General features: G+C 41.6%; 1 protein-coding gene across 1 annotated transcript; it reads left to right on the top strand.

The window, feature by feature from the left end:
• The first annotated feature begins 942 nt into the window (after positions 1 to 942).
• LOC136437590 (tropomyosin-2-like) lies at positions 943 to 1,323 on the top strand. Its single transcript, XM_066432211.1, has one exon. The coding sequence runs from the start codon at positions 943 to 945 to the stop codon at positions 1,321 to 1,323; it is 381 nt and encodes a 126-aa protein (XP_066288308.1).
• Positions 1,324 to 16,534: the final 15,211 nt, after the last annotated feature.

Here is a 16,534-nt window from a genome sequence, read left to right on the forward strand (position 1 = left end):
GTGGTTGTGCTGGCATGTATCCAGGGGAAAACTGTGGTGGGAGACCATACGTTTGGGCTGCAGTGACCCCATGCTGGACGGTAGGCCCAGGGCCGAATTCCGTGGGAAACTGCTGTGGAGGGCCCTTGCTGGCTGCCTGGCTGTGGGGAAATGAGGATGGAGCAGTCGGTGCATACATGGATGAGGGTGGTGGCCGCTGCACTGAGGTAGTCTTTGGACGGACTGATGGTGGGAGACCCACGTCTGGGTTGGGGAGGGCAGACATGGATGTCCCGGCACTAACTGCTGGCTGTGGAATTGGTTGGAATGCTACTGTAGGGTGGGAAATCATCGAGGATGGTACTGAATAGGTAACGGGAGGCGCAGCGTACATGTAGGTAGAAGACGTGAACGGGTATGTAGTACCTGACTCCGGGTCTTTGAACGTTGGCTCCATTGTTCAGTCGGTGGTAGGTGGGGTGGGAGGGGGGCGAGGAGAAGTCGGTGTGTTAAAAAATGTCCTCCGAGTACGTGGAAGGGCTGGAACGCCGGTGACGTTGGCTCGAAGTTATCCCACCGCTGCCGCCAATGTAAGTTACCACTTACAGGCCGACCCAAGGAGGAGACGGGACGAGGATTCAACGGAACTCTGTGTATATTTGTAAGGCATCTGGTCCGGTACATGTGCTATTTCACCTCTGACCCCCGGGTCATACCATTCGGACCCGGGGTATATTTATGGACTCTACACAATGATAGAGAAGTTATTATTTAAAATGTGATAAACTGCTGCGTCTTATTGTTACATGTCGAAGGTTGTTACAATAATTGAACACGCAGAACAGTTTACAACAATAAAGATATAGGCAATAAATATTCTATCACTTTTTATTAAAAATAATGAAAAAAAAAGATCTTCGGCACCTCATGTCAGAAATGCACGAGGAGAAAGTGTCCGTAAAGATGGCAACACAGCAGGCGATGGAAGAAAAGGAGAAACTAAGGGAGCTTTACAATAGTGAGAAGGAGAAGGAAGTGGAAACCATGAGGACACAGTTCGTTCAGAACGCACTGGAAGAAATGAAAAAGAACGAAGAAAAGATCATCTTCCAGTACACGACTATGCTTAAGGAGGAGAAGAAGCTGAGTAATAATATCAGCAGAAAGCGGGACGAGTTGTCCCGGAAGGTCCGGGAGTTAGAGACCGAGATTGAGATACTGAAGGAAGCCCAAGAGCACGACCGGAAGAAGGGAGGGAGAAATGAGCTCAAAAGGGAACTGAAAGGAACAAACTGCCAGAACGACATTCTCAGCATGCAAATAAACAATATCTTCGTTCCCTGAAACGAGATCCCATCAAGCCCAAAAGCATGCCAAGTATGCTACTGACCAACGCTCGATCACTAGTCCATAAACTAGATGAACTCAGTCTTGTTCTCTCCACAAACAACAAGGTGATCCTTCAGGTTATTACTAGTAAGAGCTCACCATGTGAGGTAGGATGTAAAAGTTATCTCTCTGTATTGTAGAGGTAACTTAATTCTACTAGATGGAGAAAAGACTTGCGTGGACTAGCTATAGTACACCATGTAGGATGTAAAAGTTATCTCTCTGTATTGTAGAGGTAACTTAATTCTACTAGATGGAGAAAAGACTTGCGTGGACTAGAACAAAACGGAAGCCCTTTGTTTTTGTTGAAGCAACATTCCCTCAGCCACCAGAGGGCGTGTACCAGAAGTGGACTCCCCTGATATCTTCGCTAGCGAAGCCAAGCCAATGAATGAATTCCCTTAACGGTTTGGGATGAGTCTGAGTCCATTCTGTATTTCACTATGATAGGCGTCAAGCATCCTAGTTTGCTCCTTGTTACTAGGGTGATCGTCATTAACACTTACAGTTACAGTGTTGGGTTTGTTTAGAAACATTGTTGGCAAGTTTGATAAAAAATAAAATAAAAAAACTTAAATAAACCGCTTTAGAAATATTTCAAGATTTTCCGTTATGTGAGATTTGTTGTTTGATTTGACTTACAGAGAATCAAATGTCTGGTCGAATTATATTTGTATTGTGATGAGTTTGCGGTGGAGATTTGGCCTACAACGACCGGGAGGACCAACAACGGGGACAACAGCAACCAGTTCGCCTCGACCATTCGTATATAACTTGTAAATGATACTCAATACGAATAAAACAGAATTAGTTTAACCTCTCTCCTGCTGAATCAACCCCCTTTCTATCAGGTTGGCGGCGGAGGAGAGATTAACTTTAGACATTCTTGAAGCTGGCTGTTGTTTCAGATACATGTAGTAGCTTACCGGAATGGGAAGACAGCCCATCATTATAGAAACAGAAAGAGGTGGAGTAAGGCAACCATTTGTATATAGTGTAAATAAACTAAATACAAATAACACAAAATTAATTTAACCTCTCTCCTGCTGAATCAACTACTTTTTATTGGGTTGGCGGCGAAATCTCATCTCCGAAAGCGAACGGCGCTCCAGCCATTTCTTCACGGATTGGCTCCTTTTCAGGGAGAAAATCGGCTTGGAGGTCACAAAAAGGACATCTAATCTCTAACTAAATAGTTTATAGGATACATTTGAACAGAATTAGAGGAGTGCGGTAAGGTGGCATTGGAAAAAGATCAATAAACGGGAAGACGGTCTGTTGTTTTGGAAACAAAAAACAATCGTTAGACATTAAAGTTTTTAGGAGACATTATGTTTAGTTGAAGTCAGGTTGTTGTTGAACGACTATGAAGGTTAACCTGCGGGTATCAGTCTGGTCTGTGTCAGGGGGAAAGTCATTCACTGTCCCTCACAGCACTGTGGGGGTGTCAGAGAGGTGATGGAAAATGCCATAAGAAAATTACGACATTTCAACAAGATCACTGAAGACAACAGAAGCTACACGTTGGTCACAATTGATTGCATGTGGCTGAGGAACCTACCTGGGACCCGAGATCCCTTCACCTAACGAGGTTACAAAAAGTTTCGGGGCATGGATTGGATCAGGATCCATTTGTACATTATGACTACAGATGACTACACAGTGCTTCAGAAATCAAAGGAGCCCCAATACAGAGATGAAGAATGTCCTTGATTGTCCTTTTGTTAACATTTTGAGAACGATACTATTGTACTTCAATATTACTGGTTTTTGTTTATAATAATGTCTTACGTTTGATCTGTATTATTTTATTATCAGTATTCGATTTTTCGTTATATAGTTGTTCATTATGTTTATTTCATCATTTATTATACCTTTATTCGTTATTTATTATATCACTCTTGTAATCGACATTTGTTAAGTTAAAAGGAGGAGGGCTTCTATACGCCTTGCATGCTTCTTTCCTCTTCCTGTACATTCTTTTGTACTTTCAATTAATTCATTGTTTTTTTTTTCTTTTATGTGCGAATAAATAAAACAATAAAACAAAACACTTTAAATTGTATGTATCCCATGTAGGTCTAACAGTGGACCAAATGAGAAGGGAAGTATCATCATTGTCTAATGGTAAACTCATTCATTCATTCCTGGTAGCATGTAACGTTCTCTTGTACTTTCAATTAATTCATTATTGTGCTTTTATGTGTGAATAGATAAAACAAAAACATAAACAGGAGCTACACGTTGGTCACCATTAATGTCATGTGGCTGAGGTACCTACCTTGGACCCGAGATCCCTTCACCTTACGAGGTTACAAAGAGATTCTGGGCATGGATTGGATCAGGATCCATTTGTACATTATGTCTAAAGATGACTACTTTATATTTGTATGCAATCAGTTATTACATTGTTATCATTTGTTACTATTATCATCGTATGATTTGATGTGATATTGTTATTATTTATTACTACAATTATGTTATGAATTGTTACATTATTGTTATTTTGTTAACTGTGATTGACTCTCTAATTTCGGTATCGAGTTAAGCTATGATTTGATGTTTAATCTTTATATGCAACCAATTACTTTTTTGTCAGTTACTATCATCATTTTCTGATTTGTTATTGTTATCATTTACTACTATAATTATGTTATGAATTATTAGATTTATGTAATTCTTTGTTAATTTAGATGGGGGAAGACCTTGTATAAGCCACTATGGCTTTTTTTCTTCCCCCAGCACGTATATTTTCTTGTTCTACTATGTAATACAAAATGATTTTAATATGTGCGAATAAATCAAATCAACAACACAGTGCTTCAGAAATCAAAGGAGCCCCAATACAGAGATGAAGACTGGCAGGACAATTACTACGACAAGGATAAACTGATTAAAGTGTTTGTCATTATTTACAGTAAGAAATTTCCTAGTAACTTTCATAGTTCCTTCATGTCAAGCTACATCATGGCTATATCAAAAATGTAGTTGAATCACATAGCATGTCTGGCGTGCTAGAGGAGAAATTTAGTCACCTGTCAGATTGGTGAGGTTTACAGGATTGCCACATGGTTAGGGAGTTGCATGCAGAATTGTTGTATGGTTTAGAGAGAGACTGAGTTGGTCGGATACAGATATTTTCGCTACAATCAGAGACAGGCATTATCGCACCCAGGCGGGTGTATCCCGCGCCAATCCGCTTTGGTTGATTAAGGCTTTAATTTGATAGATATAATAAATGTTACTGGCTTTTTCCAGGGCGACCATAAAGACTTCTGTGACGTGGAGATGCTCGATGCGGGTGTTGTCGAGCCAAGCCAGAGTGGGCCTCACCCGTCGTCTTAGTACGGAAGAAAAATGGCAACCCTATCCACACTGATGAAATTAGAGAGCAACGCGACGAACAAGCGCAAGACGCCTCATAGCGATTTAGAACGACATTGCACACAAAAAAGGTTATGGTGTTTCCATCACTGAAGCAGTATGTGAGTCACCGCGAGTGAACCCTCCATTTTCTCCTTACCGTGAAATAGAATTACCACAAACTTACATTTACATGTAGTACTGTGCATTGAAACAAAAAAAAAAATATTGGGAGAGGAAAGATCATCATACTGTGCGAGACGTGCCCTCGAGTCTACCACCCTCCGTGCCTGGACCTTGTGCTAGAAGACATGCCTCAGGGCAAGAGCAGACCCCAGAAGATCTAGGAGACGTCGTCGCGGTGGAGCACCTATACGATTTTAATAAAAAAATAAACAGATACAGAAACACCCCACTGTGAGATCAGCATCATCATGGCCGACATGGCACCGTCCAGCTTGTAAAGGGGTTCATCATCAAACTTATCAGGGGGTTCTACCACCCACGTGTCTTGGCCTTGTGCTAGAAGACATGCCTGAGGGCAAGTGGAGCTGCCCTCGCTGTGTAAGTATTACAGGGGGTGTCTATGGGGGTATGTTGGGGGGGGGGGGTCCTCTGTTACACAACCCAACTAGCCTACGGGTAAAGTCTTGTAGATACATACGCTGATGTTTTGGCGAAGTACCATGACTTTTACGTGGTTGGACCGTCTAATGGAATCTACGGTATACCGTACGAAGACAAGGGTCTTTACACGTGATTTTCCCCACACAGAGCAAGTGCAAGCCCGCTTCCGTGGTACCGGTTCCGAGCGGCAGGCTGATAACGTCGCGTTAATGACGCACCAAGAAGTCATACACATCTTGAAAAAGTCGCAAGGTGGCGTAATTCAACAGCTCGAACGGATTGACATCCCTTTCGCGCGGCTGTTTAAGATGAACTTCGACACTGCTTCTACAAACACTGACGTCAAACGCCCGACACGAAGGAACGTCGCGATATTGTCAGAAAAAACGCGCTACCAGTGGTCAAGCTCTCTTCCACTGCTGCAGAAACTATAAGAACACCTCAGACCAGACGAAGAAGTTGACGATACGTTCGCTTGTGACATCAAAGCTCAAAGTCTTTCTACAATAACAGCTTTCTTTCACGAACTGTAAAACTCCCTCCCAGCCCATTGCTTTCCCCCCGAATACAACCTACAAACCTTCACAACAAACATACACCGCTGTCTCTCACCTATGCCACATTAGTTCAATTATTTCAATGCCGAGAGTAACCTCTTACGGCCTTGCATAGAGCGAGACCGTTAAAAAAAAATTAAAAGAAAAGCCGTCATCTTGAAGGACCTGGAAACGCGCTACCAGGAGACAGAAATGGTTGAGTTCCTAGAAGAAGCCACTGCCTTGGATCCTAGACTCAAGGGAATGGCAACAGATGAAGTCTGGGAAAGAGTGGTTACTGCCGTTGAAACCAGACAAGAGGTCCACGTCGAAGAGGAGCATAAGGACGCTACAATTGCTATGGGTGCAGTTTTCACGCAAAGTATGATACTGGCGGCCAGAAGCCGCATGAACCAGTGATAATACAAATAGTAGTAATACGAAGCGATAGTTAGGTTATGTTTCATTACGCTGCTTTTTAGATTAATTGTATTTACCGACTGTTTGCTATTTGTTGTCCATGTGCTTTGTATTGTTTTGTGTGTGGGCCATGATACCAGCAACATCTGCCTGTGGTCCACGTGTATTGTACTGTTTACAATTTCATAAAATCACATATCATACTGGGGTTTATGAAGCTGGGATTGAGGAGCTTGCCCAGGAGCTGTTTGGGTGAAACTTCCAGGACCTCTTTCTACCGCGAAATAAAAACCACGCAGACTTAAATGCATTTACAGCATTAGCATACTTTCTACGCTCACATGTTCATATTTTTCCTTTTCAAACTGCCTGGCTGTAAGCAGAAGAAAACGCCAGCGAGATGAAGAAGATGAAGAAAGAAGATGAGGAGTAAGTTTGTGTCTGTCATCACAAGGGACAGGATGGTATCACAATAATGATGTCATTGTTATAAAGATGATTTATAGTTTACTTCCAAATTTTAATTTGAAGAAGACAATTGTCGATGGATATTTTTACATTGACTTGCGAGACTGAGGTGCGAGACTGGGAAAAATACGCCACTTCCCTGCTGCAGGATGATGCGAAGTAGTTAATTTTGATGCAGTAATTTTATGTAGCCTGTCTGATGTATTTTCTGTTGTTACTCCAGGAAGAGTAGCTTCATACTCATAGTATGTAGCTAATGAAGGAAATGAAGTATCCAGGGAAAAGAGTGGTTTAGAGCACAAGTTTTACAATGAAAGATCAATTCTGTAACGGTCCTCACGATTTTAAAGTCCCTATCTACCTTTTCGGCCACATTCTCTGCATGCCACAAAACACCCCGCCACAGAAACGCTCTTAACATTGCGTTCAGCAAAAAAAATCAGACATAGACAAAGGAGGCCTCGCGAGGGCTCTTAACTTGCCTAACTGCATCTGAATATGAGCATAAGAATGGAGACTCATGTGTTGAAATATCTTCGTAAAGGAGCATCTAACAAACAAGAATGGGTAAAGATGTACTCTGCTCAAGACGTGCCCTAAATTGATTAAATTGTAGTCTTATCATAGCTATATCGATTTAACTAATAACAATTATTGTTATTATTATTATCTGCCTTTATCGATATCGATTGGCAATCATTTTTGATGGTAACAAATTCTGTTTACAGATATCTGCAGAGGAAGGATGCTGAAAACCTGCGCCTGCAGAACGAAAACCAAGGACTGACGTGGTTGGTGTCTTTTTCTTGTCACATGTTGTAAGGCCACAGTAATTAAATACATGCATTACATCAGCACGATCTTTCACCTGATTTTGTCTTACTGAACACAACTAAAGGAGGATTACAACGTGTAATGTTACATATATTTCGTACTAGATGTCATTTGTTTTAGACTATCAAGAAACTGGTGCCAAGTTAATATGGCATAGTATTTGTGCCCATCTCCTTTTTTTACAACCCTTTGGGCCACAAACTATGTATCTGATTAATATGTACAGGAAACATTGACTTATAAATGTTTCATGTGTTGCTGTTTGCTGGTGGCAATATTGGGCACCATGTACAAAGCAGTCCACAACTTAATTGCCATCCCCACCTCACACACCCTCACTTACAACACCAGGGGACACACCCAGCGCTTCGTCACATTTTCATGCAAGACAGAAACACACCGCAGCAGATTCTTCCACACTGTCTTGAAATTGAAAAAGGTAGACACAGAAATGTCCCAGCCAATCAGAGACTTTGTCCTACATGTAAGGAAAAAGTCAAGGACGAATGTCACTTCTTAATGGAATGTCCAACATATCGAGATGAAAGAGTGAAGTTAATGCAGACAATTAAGTGCAAAACAAATGTAACATTACAAACGTCTCAGTTGAAAACAGAGACGCTTCGTGTACTTATACCATGTGATAGACTGGAACCGCCTACCCCAACATCTCATTAATTCCACATCAGTAGACACTTTAAAATCTGGGTTGGCCAGGTTCCTTGGCCTTCCTAGTAACATCTAGCAGCTAGCCCCAGAGTGAGTCAGGTCACCACCCAGTATGTACATAGCAAAACCCCCACCTGTTAACCACTTATTATATATCTATTGTCGCACCAGTTATGTTTATCTTTTTTCACAGCTTGGTGGCGAGCCTGACCTCGGCTCAATACACATCACCATATACGACACTTGCAAGCTACTTATACAAGGCAGCTGCTACTTCCTGTGGTTGTGCACATACTACGTCTTTTACAAGCTATGGTACTATTAGATGTGGCAGAGAGACATCCCCGTAAATTTGCCACGATCATCAGCGCAACATGCCTGGCTCCAAAAGTGACCAGACGCTAGATTAATATCAAACAAGGCAATCAGACATTGTATAAGTAACTGAAGTTAATTCTAAACTTATCAATCTGTACTTATAACCTACAGCACCGCTGCTGCCCTCCCTACAATCTTCGACCACGGCCGTAGGTCTCACCGGCTGCGCATCCCAAGGAAAATGTATGTTGAGTGTATGTTTGTTAGATTTGCATAACCGTGTTACTACGGAGTATTAGGGCCTACTAAGTGTCCTGAGAACAGACTTTAAAAAACAAAGGAATGGGAAACCTAAAAACTCAAAGAAACAAAGAAACTCAGAGAGCTACGGCAGCTTGCAGGAAAAAAGACACAGTGGAAAGAAATGAAGAAGGACTGAATGCAGCCAGAAGTTGTTTCTACAACTACCTGAGCTGCAGAATACAGTGGATCATTATTAAGGGCCTTTCCTAAGGACACAACGTCGAGACCTGCTTGGGATTTGAACCAAGAACTTTTACATTTAACAATTCAAACCACAAGACAGCATTTTGCATGGTTTCAACTGTGATTTGTGCTATTTCAAGCTTTTGACCAGTTCGATGTGAATACATCATTCAACGTTGATACAAAATCTATAGGTATAGACAATCCAATAATTGTACAGATCAGCCAAATTGAGCAGCCATGGGTCCAAGCTGCTGATTAGATCATTATACCAATATTATCGTATGATTTGATGTGATATTGTTATTACAGTTATGTTATAGATTGTTACATTATTGTTATTTTGCTAACTGCGATAACTATTCTGTTAGTATTTTGTTAGTATTATTATTGTCTGATATGTTATTGTTATTATCTACTACTATAATTATATTATGAATTGTTAGATTTGTTAATTTAGATGGGGGAAGACCTTGTATAAGCCACTATGGCTTTTTTTCTTCCCCCAGCACATGTTTTTTGTTTGCTCTATTATGTAAAATTGATTTTAATATGTGCAAATAAACCAAACTAAATCCACCCAATCGTATTCTGGTCACCTGAGCTGACGTGAGGGCCGTGAACTTTGGGGTGAAAACAGCACTGGAGATAACGTGGGTAGATTCGGATTATACTAGTACAGACTAGGGGTGGGTACCGGTACAAAACCGGTATTTTCTTATGGACCGGTCCAAAAAAACCGGTCCAGAAAAAATCAGTGGACCGGCCTATGGGCCCATTAGAAAATTCACAGTACCAGGCTACCAGCAGGCGGTCACACGTAACCGGTCTAATACAAAATAAGCAGATTTAACGAGTCGTGGTTTCATGTAGATGAGTCAACAGCCGGCGAGTGCACATTAGTGTGCACCGAGAATAATCATTTGTAGGACTCACAGAGACCTTTACTTGTGTCTCGCTCTCCAAAATATGATGTACTGCGACACTACTTTAACCAGGTACAGGTCCGGACCTGGACCTAACCCTCTGGACCTGACCTGAATTTTCTGCACCCTAGTGAGGGACGTGAACGTGGGAGTAAAACAGCACTGGAGATCACGTGAGTAGGTTCGGAATATACTAGTATGACGTACAGACCTATTGATGAACTTCACCTTAAGGCCCTGTCACACTTATACTTATTGCATAATCTAAACCAAAAACATGTTCGTACGTAACTCATAACGCGGCTGGAGGGAACGTCAACCCCAACTGTGTTCAACAAGGTGCTTTACAGGATATGGAGAGCATCAGGTGGGCAATTGTTTCATATCTTCACCACAGCTCTGACTTGAGTTAACTGGCAATTACATAATGGTAAAGACAAGAGTACTGATTCAGAAGCTAAACGACAACTATGATGAGTAGGTCAATTATGATGAGTAGGACAATTATGATGATGACACAAATAATTTGGTACGCATGTATTCCAAACAAGTCTATGTATGTTTGGAGACATAAGCATGTCTATAAATTACCTGTTTATATTCAGACTTGTATGTATTTGCAGTAAGTCATATTGTTTTTTTTATACAAAAGTTGACTTAATCTTAATTTTTGCATGTTTGCTGCTTGCAGCCTGTCCCCATCGGGTCGTGTATGCACTGAAATTCCTGTTGAGGGGAGAAAGTCCGAGAGACTTTGTAGACATACTCTTGTCCATGCAATGGCAAGCAGGCCCCCTACCGCCCGTGTTTTAAGGACCTTGTGTTTCACTGGACATTTTTCCAGTTTAGAATATAACTCTGATTTTATTCTTAAGCTTTAAAAAAACCTCCCAATGCCTGACTATTCAAGGTGTAAAAGTTGACACAAAATTTGGCCATTACCAGACTTACATGTGCCTTTGTTTAAAGTTGCATTAAGAACCACACATGAGGGTTGTCAGGCCACTTCTGGCTAGAGGAGTGCCACAACATATTATATAAAATTATGCCTGTAAATTCCATCCAACAGGCCATTGGTGCCGTGGACACTCTGTATTGTTAGTAACTAGTTAAGATCAGGGTTTGTTTGTCTGCTAATTACTCCGGACTCAGAAGCACTAGTACAAGAAATAGTTGGGCACAAGACACCTTTAATCCGTCTCAGATCTTGGAGTACAGATGTCTATGGCCTCGGGCTTTGTAATGAAGGGATAGACTCGAACAAATGTCAAAGTCCGAAACAAGCGAATAATACTGAGTCGCGATCGAGGTTACTGTACTATGTGCGGCTAGAAACCAACGGGTTTGACTACGAGATTATAATATTCATCAGAAGATAGCTGACGACATCAGTAAGCTTAAGACCCTCATGCATGTCCTGATGCCGTCCCGTGCAGAGCCGTTCGGTCTGGTCGGACTACAGGCCATCTTGAAACACCTTAAAAGTGACTTCAAATATAAATCGTAGTTCTGTAAGTTATCCAATACCCGCTGTTCCCTGGATGAATTACAATCGAATACCTACAATGAAGTGTTTCAACACTTGCCACCCAACAAAGCTGACTTCATCTTCGAGAGTGAAGGAGGAAGAAAGTACAGTAACTGCACCCTTCGTCACAATGAACACCTTAAAAAAACTATCCTTGACATATACCCAATGATACCCATGGCCAGCCAACGTCTCGATTCTTGAATGTACGTATACGTGTATGCGACTAACTATAACACAACCCGTGCCCCGTACTGCCCTTTAAGCGATTCTTTAGCAAGCTAGATACTCGTAAGTGCTCCATTTAATTTTGTTTGAAAGGTCAAACCTCAAATGCAAAACAGAGTCTTGCAATCCCTAGTACTATCCTCAACGGACGGAACAAAGTGGTCAGCAGCTATGGGTACAGTTGCACCGCGAAGAAGACAAAAAGATAGTGGCTATGATGAAAGACATATCTACTGCAGCAGGACTCAGTAAGCGAGACGCTAATCAGGGTGTAAGGGTGACAGCGATTCAGGTCTTGGATGAGGCAGGGTTTGGGGGCACTGCTGCCCAACAGAACTGGCTGCATCTTTACAGGTCAGGAGCTAGGGAAATCTTAAGTGGCATACCAGGATTAAGTCAGTCTACGCAAAAATGTTCTTGATGATTGCATTGGTTCACATATTGAACATTTTTCTACATATTTCATGTCTGACAGAACACTAGGCAAGCCGTCCTAATGGAATAAATAAATAAATAAAGGGAATCAAAGGTCATCATTGGTGCGGACTGCCACGCGTGATGAAGAGTTGGTATTTTGCTTTACCTGACAAAGATTGGACCTGACCTCACTCCCCCCCCCCCCATCAATGTGGTGTTTCCCGTATCTTTTATTTTATACCGAATTTGACTTCTACTTGCAAAACTTCCAGCCCTCACTGCGAAACAGCCACAGTTTGACTCCACTATGAAGACGGGCCGCTCCCTGAAGTTAAAGGGAACGACACAGGACAGGCAGAAGCTGAGAGAGCTGACAGACAAATAGGACCTCATCTGCTTGAATTCCTGGGACAGGTGAGAAGATATAGTACTGCCTCTTCATCGAAGTCGTTCTCCCTAAGTCGAGACAACATAGCAGCCCTAGTGAATCTCTGTGCAGAGGCTAGTTCTCGTCATAAGGGATCTATCAGCCGCTCTTGAGTCATTCTCTTTCAAAGGTTTGAAAAGAATTGGTCCCTACAGTTAAATAAAAACTGCTAGGGGGCCCACTTACTCTCTGCTCCAAGAGCTGATCTACTACTAAAAAAAGTCCTGCTGCCAATTTAATAGAATAAAAGTATGGATCCCACTTATCCAACCTGACCTTTGTTTTGTCCCCGCGACTCCTACAACTTCTGGATTTGTGTTGTCCACAAAAACCCAAATTTCAAAGAGCACTGAAGAGTATATCATAAGATCGTAGCAAATATTAAAGCAGTAATAGTGTACAATGTATGTTGGGATATTGAGTTTTGTTACTACATTTTCCCCACCAGTTGGATGACCTAACAGTGCAGGCCACAAGCCTGGGATTGCAGGTCTGTAATATATTTGACAGCCGGGTCAAGTTAATTCTAAATTTAGCAATCTGTAATTTTAGTACTAAACTTGGAGTGTCCATGCACATGAAGGCCTTAACCACGTCGCAGGTGATCTAGTTTACTTATATGTATGCCGACACACGGGGACGAACAGCTGCGACATCTTTACGTGTGTAAAATCCACCTCCCAGAATTTGTTTAACTCGGAAAGACAAAATTCCGAGCATCGCAACCATCATGTAAAATTCCTTTGAACATGAGAAAATTGCACCTGCTGATAGTTTGAAAGTGAGACAAACCCAGGCAAATTACCTCCTCAAAATACGAAGAATCTTAATTATTTCAGATTTTCTTGAATGCTACATCAACTAAAAACATAAAGTGAAGCACCCCCCCCCGGTCCTGATGCCGTCTCGTTCCGAGCATGGATCATGAACAAACTATTAAGGACATACCAGAAAATACTGCGTGCTATAAGGGAACTAAGGAATGGATGGCCCCGAGAATGAAGGAAATGTCGTCAACTATCTCCCGATGGCTACCATATGGGCGCTATCAGTGAGACCCAATGCTTGTCCTGATGCCGTCCCGTGCCATTCGGACTACAGCCCATCGCAAAACACCATAAAAGTGTCATCGTATACAGATGGTGTTTCTACATGTTCTCTATGATATACGTAGCATCAGTTCCACTGTTTTTTTTATAGTTTTGATCGTGTGAGAAATGTAAACAAAGGCCGCCATGTTTTTTCCATCTTCCGCCGAAGAAAATTTCCACAGAAGTTCTGGAAATTTCCCTGTATCATTGTTGGAAATGTAGCGGGAATATTATTGTAAATATCAATACATAGCCCGTTTTTCCTTCTTTTTATTTGTGAGTAAATACAGTCTTGTAAATCAAGGATCATGCAACAAGATGTGTAGCATGAATCACCGATCCTTTGTGTGCTATGCCAGAGTTATGGCTTGATGACTTCCGATTAAAGCAGTTTCAGCAGTGATAGTGTAACATTTGTATTCGGTCTGTTTAGATCATTTAACAGTTTTATTGGATTATGTCAACATCGTTAGTGTTTTGCTGCTTCTATCAAATAGAATTAACAGAATTGGGAAGGCAGTCCACTTTTACGGAAAACAACAAAAATATAAGACAGTAGATTCAACGTCTTTAGGAGACATTTCAAGAGAAATGTAGAGGAGTGCAGTAAGGCGGCATTGGAAATGGACTGACTTCCTCATTTTCATAATGTTGATTTATCTATTTGTTACGGACACCCAAGAACAAATATGAGACATCAGATTTAGAGTTTTAAGGAGAGATTTGAGAAAATTTGATAAGAAGAGCAGTAAGGTGGCATCGTTGAAATCGTTGAGGACAGATGGCAATCCAGTCTTGACCCCCATCTCCGAAAAGGCGTTCCAGCCATTTCTTCACGGATTGGCTGTTTTTAGAGACAAAATCGGCTTGGAGGTCACGAAGAGGACATCTAACTACATAGTTTATAGGCTACATTTGAAGAGGATTAGAGAAGTGCGGTAAGGTGGCATTGGAAAAAGATCAATAAACATGAAAAAATATGGAAGACGGTCTATTGTTTTGGAAACAAACAAAAAATCGTTAGACATTAGATTTTAAGTTTTTAGGAGACGTTCGAGGCGCAAAGAGGTTCTTCGAACAAATGGAACATCCAAAAGATACCTTGATGGTGGATCTACAAAATTATCTGCAACTACACCAGTGGTGAATCTTATTCTACTTTTGTGTACAGTCATTGTACAACTGATGGGTTTGTTGGGAGATGGTAGTGTATCACTGGTCCCCCAAAGATTAAACCTAAACCTTAAACGTTGATAATTTAACCTACTTCCAACCTTATTCTAAGTTTTTGATTACTTCAAATTGTTCGTCTTGTCAAGGAGGCTTTATAATCGCTTCAGCCGCATGCTCACATTGGACCAATAAGACCAAGGAACAGACGATTGCATGAAGAAAATAACCGACTGGGAGGAGGACCCAGAAGATCTAGGAGGCGTAGTCGCGGCGTACAACCTACACACTACAGAAACACCCTCCTAAAGGGGACCAGGCTAGGGAAGCCGCGGGTTGAGGTCTTTACTATGTTCTGAATACCCTTAGTGTTAGAATCCGGATGTGTGTTAGAATCCGGATGTGTGTTAGAATCCGGATGTGTGTTAGAATCCGGATGTGTGTTAGAATCCGGATGTGTGTTAGAATCTGGATGTGGCGAACACTGGATGGAGGGAGCAGTTTGACTATGGAGACGACGACAACAATATTTCTATATTCATTTAACCTAAAAAAGGAATAGGCATAAAAGCGAGAACTTAATCTACATTCTGTGAACCCTCGACGTCCTTTGAAATATATATAAAGGAGTGTATAATTATTTATTAGAATTCTTAAACAAGGTTATAATCGCACGCCCACGTCGGTCCAATAAGACGGAGGAACAGAGGTTTCCATGAAGACAACAACAGAATGAGAGGAGGCCCCTGAGAAGATCTAGCAGGCGTAATCGCGGCGTAACACCTACACGATACAGAAATACCCCCCTAAGGGGGGGGGGGGAGGCTAGGGAAGACGCGGGTTGTGAGTTTTTGTACTCTGTTCTGAAGACCCTGTGTGTTAGAATCCGGATATGTGTTAGAATCCGGATGTGTGTTAGAATCCGGATGTGTCAGAATCCGGATGTGTGTTAGAATCCGGATGTGTGTGAGAATCCGGATGTGTGTTAGAATCCGGATGTGGTGAACACTGAATGGAGCAATTTGACTACGGAGATTTAACCAAAAAAGGAGTAGGCATAAAGGCGAGGACTTGATCTACATTGTATGAACCCTCGACGTCATTTGAAATATATATATTTAAAGGAGTGCATAATTAGTAATTACATTTTTTGAACGAGTCAATCAAGGTACATGTGCGGGCATGGCCAACAGCTGTTGTTTGCTAATCAAAACAGGAGGCAGTTACTTGTAAGCACAGAAGTACCAGGAACTATTGTCCTTGAAATTCTCCAATTATATTTAAGAAATGTAAGTAGATATTCCATGAAACTATATACAAGCTGTGAATAAGACAATCCCGTATTGTACTTTTGGGCTATCTTCCTCGACTCTACACGTGTGTGGACCATTTTGATCGGCGATACAAGAAGGCGGCGTTGTACAAAACTTGTCCAAGCTACATATCATCAGTCCTTATGGCAACTTGGGTCAGGCTCGGCCGAGTCCACATAACTGCCACTAATTGGGATGAACTTGTACAGGTATTTATCTCTAAGAGTAGAGTAGAATTTTAGCCCGGAAGGTTTCTGGGGATGGTCTATAGTCATACATCACATGTAGAAACTATTTTTTCTAAACTTCACCTTTGGGCCCTGTCACACTTATACTATTCATGTC

The sequence above is a fragment of the Branchiostoma lanceolatum genome, chromosome 6, assembly GCF_035083965.1.
Source record: "Branchiostoma lanceolatum isolate klBraLanc5 chromosome 6, klBraLanc5.hap2, whole genome shotgun sequence".
Taxonomy (NCBI): Eukaryota; Metazoa; Chordata; class Leptocardii; order Amphioxiformes; family Branchiostomatidae; genus Branchiostoma; species Branchiostoma lanceolatum.

Excerpts from the sequence above, each read along its gene's own strand:
- LOC136437590 (XM_066432211.1), top strand. The coding sequence starts at position 943 with ATGGCAACACAGCAGGCGATGGAAGAAAAGGAGAAACTAAGGGAGCTT.